The sequence below is a fragment of the Zeus faber genome, assembly GCF_960531495.2.
Source record: "Zeus faber genome assembly, chromosome: 12".
Taxonomy (NCBI): Eukaryota; Metazoa; Chordata; class Actinopteri; order Zeiformes; family Zeidae; genus Zeus; species Zeus faber.
Genome location: NC_137196.1, coordinates 7,122,546 through 7,131,757, shown reverse-complemented (window position 1 = coordinate 7,131,757; position 9,212 = coordinate 7,122,546). Strand labels below are relative to the sequence as shown.

The window sequence follows — 9,212 nt, the reverse complement described above, 5'->3', positions numbered from 1 at the left end:
CACGGCTGTACTGATTTAACTGCCATGTCTATACTATATAGCATAAGAAAACCTTGATAAATCAGACCTCACTGCAGTTCTGATTTTCATTGAGTTATGAATAAAAAATGATCGCCTATTTTGATTTGGTCAGTGGTCTCTCTCTCTCTCTCAGTGTGTGTGTGTGTGTGTGTGTGTGTGTGTGTGTGTGTGTGTGTGTGTGTGTGTGTGTGTGTGTGTGTGTGTGTGTGTGTGTGTATACGTCTGAAAGAGAGCAAAACAGAAACTGAGAGGCAGAGCAAAAATGACAGGGGTGGGGTGGGGGAGCTCTTTCTCTAATGAGGTACCTCAACATGTGCACTCCTAAACACGTGCACTCCTCAACACACACACACCCACACACCCACACACACACACACACACACACACACACACACACACACACACACACACACACACACACACACACACACACACACACACACAGTTATTTTCACTCGTTTTTGCTAACCTTACTTGGATGCCCATGACCGTCACCAGTTGTGTTGCGCTCAGCGCTAAGTAACCTAAATTAAATTAAACAGAAGCGAGAATGTGAGCGGGAAGGAGCACGACAGGGAATAATGGGGGGCCGGGGGTGGGGGGGTATTATTCCACACACGCTAGAATACTAACTAGGGCCTTTTGTCACAGAATCTCTCTCTCTCGCTCTCTCTTTCTGTTCTCTCCATCCTCCTTTCACTCATTTCTTTCTCTCCAAACCACACACACACACACACACACACACACACACACACACACACACACACACACACACACACACACACACACACACAGGCACCCCATTAACAGGGGCACAAACTCAGTGCATGCACACTTGTTCCAAAAACAAACACAAAGACACACATTCGTGCATTACCGCACACCCATACTGTATGAATATGCATGTAAATTAAATGAATCACTTTTTGCCCAACTGGTGTACACACACTCACACACACACACACACACACACACATGCACACGCACGCAAGCACGGGGACGGACAGTCGTTTTGTCAATGGCGTCTTTTGTCTCTTTCATCTCGACTCAGAACAAAGCATTCTTGTGTACATGGAGGAAAACGAGAGAGGGTGAGAGAGTGTGAGGGGGTGATAGTAGAGAGGAAGAAGAAAAAGAGGGATAAAAGATGAACCGCGTCGCCGGACGGTCAGAACGGGAGGAAATGTTTTGAAGGCAGTGGGCGTCGTCGGCTCACCTGGGAGCAGAGCCCTGGGACATGGAGATGGGGTGGTTCGTCCCCGACCCTGTCTCATTCGCAGAGCACTTTCGGCAACCTCCCCGCTTGAAGTTACTTGCACATCCACGCATGTGTGTGCGTATGTGTGTGATACCAAGTCCACAACGCGATCGGCATTGTGAGGGAGCTATTTAGAGAGAGAGAGAGAGAGAGAGAGAGAGAGAGAGAGAGACTCGATGAGAACTCCAAACTAAAAGCGGAGAAACCCGGAAAACGTTGGCGCTCATCCTAACAAACGCTTACCACCATCTCCGGTTTCGAGTTCCGAGGTTTTTTTACTCTTTGTCTGTTAAAGCCCTTGCCGCCGGGAATCCACGGTGACCGCAGCTCCTGTCTTCCTTTTTTTTTTTTTAAAGAACAAACGTCATCAAGATAAACGGCCTAGTTCCAGACAAAGATTTGTTCCCTTAATCGACCCGTTCGAATTTCTCCTTTCTCCCGACTCACAAATGAGACCCCTTTAACGATTGTCTGCTGGGGATCGAGTGCATCTGTGTCTTAACTCTACACCCCTTGTCTCTCCACCGCCATGTCATTCTCACTGTCTTGTCTGCGTATTTTATCTTCCCCTCTTCAATTTCCTCTCCCTCTGGTGATCTGTGTTCTGTCTGTCTGAGGCTCGAGGGTGCCACGATCTCAGACAAAACGCCAATGCAAACACTCTGCGAGACTGAAGGCGTCAGGAGCCGACAGCAGCCTCTCGCATACGCAGGGAAATGACCAAAAACAATTAGGAGAGGCCCAAGTAGAATGGACAGATTCTATGCAGAGGTTTGAGCCCTCGCATAAACTGGGCATCCAGTCCATCACAAGTCACAAAACAGACGATTTTGAGAGGCGTTTGAGAGTTTCTCTAACGTGTGTTTCTGAGCATGTGGCCTTTTAATATTAATAGACATGACGCAACCGAGCTATGGATATGTCTACGAGTTAATCGCTGTGCATGGTTGTATTGATTTGATTAAAGTTTTACTTCATTTTGTCCGTGAAGGTGTGTGTTGGTACGTCCTCTTGTTTGCCAGGACAGTGGTTCTCAAGTTCTTACCCATCACCCAATAGAAACCTATCCTTATTTTTAATACTTGACAAAACCAACATGACAGAGGGAAATCAACTGGAAAAATATGCAAAAATATTTCTGACATTTCTGCCGCAGCGGATAGAGAGGTGGTTTGTGAACATGTTTTTTTTTTAATTTTATGCTTTTTGATTTGACAAGTCCTTGACTACTTCTTTTGTCTTAAATCCTGTGTGGTTTTCAATAGGGATGCACCAACACCCCTTTGTTCCGCTGCTTTTATCCATTGCCTATAATTTAAGTATCGACCGATACAGAGATGAGGTCAATCTGATGACAAGTAGGTGTTACTTTTCCCTGGGCTGTTTGGACCTAGGTTGTTAGTTTGTGGTCCGTGGAACAGCTTCATTGACTTACAGTATCACAGATTCGTTAGATATTGTTATTGATTTCAGATTTTTGTACTGGCCATATTCTCTGATGCAGCACGATATTTCCACCCTGGTATATATACCAGCATTGGCGCATCCCTCGAATTACATTTACATTTACATTTAGTCATTTAGCAGACGCTTTTATCCAAAGCGACTTACAAGGGAGAATAACATTCAAGCTACATTGCGACAGAGACATTAGTGTAACAATAAATACTGCTAAGTTGTGCTAAGTAATTGTAGGTTAGGAGAGGAGAATTGTGCCTGAATTAAATAATGTCAAAGGATAATGTTCGCTGTTTTTCAACCCAGGCCTTATTAAAATGGTGGTTCCCAAAGTTCACAACTGTTCATAGCACAACCTCGCTGAACACTTCTCACTAATGTTGAGAAACGTACCAATCGGCAAGCGTTTAACACCTTAAACAAGTTAAATCTCACCATGTAAGCACAGTGAAAAGTTGCAGCAGATTTGTAAGTTTCTCTCTGGTTTACAGAGATTGCAACATTGAAGGATACCTCATCTGCATTTTCTCTCTTTCCTCCTTATTGACCAGATGACCTCTGCCACCCCCCCTTCCTCTCGTAGCTCCTCCCCCCAGAAGGTTTGTCACTCCCAAACACAGACGGATGTTCTGAAGCCCCTGCTGGGCGGCGGCCTCTCAGCGGGGGGCGGGACCCTGAGGAGAAGGCGGCGCGTGTTGTCAAAAGATGGCAGGAGTAACGTGCGAATCGAGCACGTCAGCGGGCGCAGTGTGCTCTACATGCGCGACCTCTGGACGACCTTCGTGGACATGCAGTGGCGCTACAAGTTCTTTCTGTTCACAGCAACATTTGCAGGGACCTGGTTCCTCTTTGGTGTGCTCTGGTACCTGGTGGCCTTGGTGCACGGAGACCTGCTGGGTGAGGATAGCCAAAACAGTTTGTCTTAAAATAAATAAATATGCATATGACTCTCAAATAGAGTCATTGTGGTTTCCTGTTTTCTGGAGAATGAGTTGAAGCTCTGTGAGACATGAAAGTGTGAATTTTAGTTCACATGCCTGAGATTCACCGCCCTTGAGTCTTTTGAGAAGTTTGAATAGATTGAAAAAAAAAAAAAAAGACCACTCAAAAAGCGTAATTTTATTTGTGTCTTAATTTATATACCTATCTGTCTGTGTGCCTGTCATTTGACCAAACTCATTTTTTTTTTTCAATTGATGTTTTGCCATACAAACCCTGTGCCTCCAGAGTTTGACCCTCCGTCCAACCACACGCCGTGTGTGATGCAGATGCAGACGTTGACCGGGGCCTTCCTCTTCTCGCTGGAGTCCCAGACCACCATTGGCTACGGCTTCCGCTGCATCACCGAAGAGTGTCCCGCCGCCATCATCCTCCTCATCATCCAGCTGGTCATCACCATGGTGATGGAGATCTTCATCACTGGCACTTTTCTGGCCAAGGTACAAAGTGGAAAACGTCTAGAATGAGTGTTCTGGATGATAGTACAACACACTTGTCTGCTTTCTGCAATAAACAGGAACCACTTGGTACAATTGTATCAGATATCAAGCACTGATTGCTTTCTCTCGAATCAGGTGGCCCGGCCAAAGAAAAGGGGTGAGACGGTGAAATTTAGCCAGCACGCTGTGGTGTCCACCCACGAGGGTCGCCCATGCGTCATGATCAGGGTGGCCAATATGCGCAAGAGCCTCCTGTTAGGGTGCCAGGTAATCGGGTGTATATGTAGTTGTGCATGTGGTTCGATGCCCAATTTTATGGAATTACCAGCATTCTTTCCATCCCCCAAGGTGACTGGGAAGCTGCTACAGACGTCGCTGACCAAAGAGGGGGAGACGGTGCGTCTGGACCAGAGGAACGTGGCCTTCCAGGTGGACACATCCAGTGACAGCCCCTTCCTGATCCTGCCCCTCACCTTCTATCACGTCATCGACGACAGCAGTCCGCTGCAAGCCTGGGCCGCCAAAGGTAAAGACCGAAGGGTGTGTGTGTGTTGGGGGATTAACCAAAGAGTAAATGAATGTGGGGTGTGCATAGTGTAATTTTGGTTCAAGTTAGTGTGGGATTTTTTCAAGATAATGTCGTTTTTTTCAGATCTATGTCCTCTCGCATGTTCTCAATTTTATATCAGTTGTAAAAGTTTCCTTCAGCTGTTCTTCCATGATTTCCTTATCTCCCTTTCTGTCTTTCATCCCACGTTGCACCCTCTTCCCTTTCGCCCACCTTTCTCCCACTCATGAACTTCAACCACTGGTCCTCCATCTGTGACCCACCCCTCTGACCCATTGGTCCTTGGTCCTCCATCCACTTTCTCCATCAGGCGGTGGATGGTCAGACCCTGACCTTGCCGACTTTGAGCTGCTGGTGATCATGAGCGCCACGGTGGAGCCCACCTCCGCCACCTGCCAGGTCCGCACCTCCTACCTTCCGGACGAGATCCTGTGGGGCTACGAGTTCCCGCCCGTGGTCTCCCTCTCACCCTCGGGCAAGTACGTGGCTGACTTTGCCTTCTTCGACAAAGTGGCCAAGACCAAGACCACGCCCTTCTTCAAGCCGCCCCCACCGCCCCAGCCGAGTTATCACCAGGGCAACGCCAGCGAAGCTGCGCCGGAAGGGGCGGACCCAGAGAAGGCCCGCCTGGAGCAGAGCTACAGGGAGAGGGGGCAGGAGCGTGGCAGGGTCCGGGACAGCAGCCCGCATAGCGTGCGCATCAGCAACGTGTGACTGCTGCTTCTAGAGTCTTTAGATCGGCTTTGTCTGTATGACACGCACACCGTGTACTGGTGAGGTACTGAGCTAGAGAAAAAAAGTTTCGCTGAGCTTCACTGGACTCACACTGCTTACTATTTGCAAGCATATTTTGAATAATATGCTCACTTCATGCAGTCTCCCATAGGGCTATTTTGGAGGAAATGCATTATAATATCATATAAACATGATGAGGGCCATTTGGCTGAAATATTGTTGCGATATTTTTAATATACGGACAAACAGTAAGTTGTGTGAGCCTTTGGAATTTTGTCGATATTCCTAAACTACGCCGCCTAAACGCAACCTTATTATGAATGAGGGTTGTACTATTACACATACACACACATACACACACACACACACACACACACACACACACACACACACACACACACTTAGGTAAATGACATGACAACACATATATGGGCACACATAAAAATCATGTCTCTGAAATGGCATGTTTACATGTTTTTCCAAATACATTAATGTCGGGCCATTTCTGCGACATTGGAACTTGGAACGTACCAAGAGGTGTCAGATGCTTGGGTAGAGGGGGTTAAAAAAATCCTCACAGCTAGCTAGACAAGCTTCCTGTTGGTTTTGAATAGACGGTTGAGAACTAATGCAGCTAAGATTGTGTGGTGAATTTACAGGAAAACACACACACACACACACACACACACACACACACACACACACACACACACACACACACACACACACACACACACAGTTGTAAAAATAACAGTTAAAAAAAATGGTACATGTCTATGCACTATAATATACTAGCTCATGCACTTTTGAGAAACTGTTTCACTAATGTAGCTTAACAAAGTGAAATCTAGAAGTTTGTTGAAGAGTTAAAGATTGTACTGTATTTAAGCTTCTCTGTATATTTTTGAATGGGGATGGAAAGTCTTGTAATATCAATAATCGTTTCTGTTTTCAAAACAGAGTAGCACATTTTGTACATAAAGTACATTCACACCTTCGTGGATTTTCAGACACTGATTTTGATGCATTTTAACAGCTTTAATCACTATGATTTGTACAAACAAGTTATTGCCTTTAGATACAGGATCACAAAGCGCTCCTGTTGCAAGATTAATCGATGCTTGTAGATGCATGGGCATCTGTATGGTTGGCAGTAGAGGCCTTCTGCGGGAATGACTCAGCAGAAAAATATATTTAATTTTTTCTTTTTAAAGACAATACTATACTGTATACTTGGATCAGGGAAAATTGTTCTTCACCACAACACTGGACCGTGTTTTGAAGCTACCCGCCACTTTACATTTGGGTAGACCTACAAACACTTTTGCTTGGTGCTGCTTCTCTATGGCACACATCAGTCTAGAATCACACAATTTCAAAACGAAGTAGGAGAAGAAGGCTGCATTGCTATGCTTTCAAGGTCCACTTATGAATCTTGTACCAAGTCAGAGGTCCACAACAATTCCAACGAAATGCAATGACATCCATCAATCCAAGTCCATAACCTCTCTAGAACTCTGTGTAACAGTGCAGTGCAATGGCATTAATCAATGGGTGACATGGCATTAGTTTAGCACGTGTTTGCTTTGAATGCTTTGAATCTGGCCATAAAACCCATACACTAAGTATAAGCACAATCAAGTGAATCTGACTGTTCTAGTTTAGCACAATATGTGTGTGACTGGTTGGTCACTTCCCAGGGTACAATGGAGGAAGCAGAACAAGACAGTTGGATTCAGCGCTGCTTGGGCATGTGTTTATGAAGGGGAGTGGGCAGGTGGGCTTGCTTTACTCAAACTGAGGGGCACGGTGGCCAAAAGGATGGATAATAATGGTAACAGGATAGCATAAGAGCGGACATCGGGCAGCGCGTTCTGTGCAGCTCCTCTGCGGCTGGCTCGTGGATGGCTGCCAAGCCCCCCACGCTGATCCCTCACAGACAAACATTAAGAAAGATTCCTGCCCCGGGTGGGACCAATCAGCGCTGCTTAACCACACCCCTTGGTCTGCCACAACATGGCCCAGAAACATCGAAAAATGAAGGTAGCCCAATCTAAAAAAGAGCACCTCTTCTCACAAATTAATCAAATGTGACCTGGGTCAGAAATCAATCCAGACGTGGGTCCCGATTGATTTGCGCTTCGGTCCAGATTCGAATCGAAGCTGGGACCTTGAGTAGATGAACGACAGCATAAGCAAAATTGTTACATTTTATAGTCAATCACAAATAACCCCAAATGCACCTCAAGCTGTAGGGAAGTATTGGCATTAGCATTGCTCACTACATTTTAAGGAGTGTAAATATCCCACAATGTAAAGCAGTTGTACAACTGAAAAAGTTTTGAATGATTAGTTTGGAGTGAGTGGTAGTGAACGAGTGAATAATTTAGAACACAGCAAAAATGAATGTAGCGAATCAGGCTCGCTAGCGGGCTAACATAGGCTTGAGTGAAACTGCGTTGGTGTTGTTCAAAGTCCAATGCACACATGTAACGGAGTGATGGTTATCATAACGTGGTTGTACATGATTGAATATGGTTCCATTACAGTGGAAATCTTGATGATGAAAAATTATGGTAAAGGTGCAAAAGTAAGAATGTTGAAAGAAGTGACTATGTTTATATGTGAAACAGTTTGATACTTGCATGGTAATGCTTGAATTTCGACTCTAACTGAAGTGACTATGCTCTAATGGTTTGTAACATGCAGAGATAACGTGATAATGAGATTATTTTAATGTGCAAAAAAAATAACGGTTTGTTGATTTTAACTGGACAAGGTTTTGCAAAAAATCTTCTAATAAATTTTTTTTTAAACATTTTTTAATGGCCTATTTGCATCAATTTGGTTTCATGCAGCATTCATGTCACGTGGGAGAGATGGTTACTATACAAGCTTTCCACTCGGCAATACAACTTGTAAGTCCTAGATAGTTTGATTATGGCCACATTGTTCGGAGACATGGGCAGTGAGGTACATGTCAATTCTTCAGTGTAAATGACAATGCAAGTATTGTCACTCCCTGTACACGCACTTCCTCACTGAGGAGAAGCCTTCCCTCACTGTTGTCGGCTCAACGTGTGCCAATTTTGAATGGGCGACGTATGTACGTTGCAGGGAAAGAATGTGTGCGGGTGAGGACGTTACATAGTCGTAGCAGTGAAATCTACCAAAAAAATCGACAAACTCAAAGCTGTACAATTCAAGTCAGGTTTCCTGTCAAGAACAGAATCACGCCTGCTATGAAATGATGTTTTCAATTAATACACAGCGTACATTTTACCTTTAATTGCTATATGAAATAAACGAAAAAACAAAAACCACCAAAACAGCCAGGATTGAAATGTTGAAATAACATATTGACATAAAAGGAATATACAAGTAGAGAAAGTTGAGCCATTAAAATAATAACCAAATAAAAGTAAGGAACTGAACAAGGGGCTAGAATAAATAATATTCAGATATAAGTATACAGAGTTTCCTGGTATGGGCGTTTCTGACTTTTTTTTTTTAAACGTATTAATAGAGAAAATTCTTCTTTTTTATGTGCATTCTACAATAGGGGGATTTTGCAAAGCGACATTTATGTATTTAGTATTTTGGGGGACCTATTATGCAAAACTCACTCTTTTCAGGGCTTGTGCACATACTGTACATTTGGGTCTCTGATAGGACGACGAACACACAAACTGTGAAATAACACAACTTAGTCAGTCAGTTTTTTTTGAGCTGT

General features: G+C 44.5%; 1 protein-coding gene across 1 annotated transcript in view; it reads left to right on the top strand.

The window, feature by feature from the left end:
* The window catches only part of LOC307238521 (ATP-sensitive inward rectifier potassium channel 10-like), a gene marked incomplete at its 3' end in the record, with an annotated part of 7,330 nt that extends 1,872 nt beyond the window's left edge, over positions 1-5,458 (top strand). Inside the window, exons 2-6 of the mRNA XM_080011550.1 lie at positions 3,289-3,634; positions 3,965-4,176; positions 4,312-4,443; positions 4,525-4,720; positions 5,070-5,458. Of these exons, the coding sequence (XP_079867676.1) occupies positions 3,289-3,634; positions 3,965-4,176; positions 4,312-4,443; positions 4,525-4,720; positions 5,070-5,458 (1,275 nt within the window). The remainder of the gene's footprint in view (positions 1-3,288; positions 3,635-3,964; positions 4,177-4,311; positions 4,444-4,524; positions 4,721-5,069) is intronic.
* Between the last annotated feature and the right edge of the window lie 3,754 nt (positions 5,459-9,212).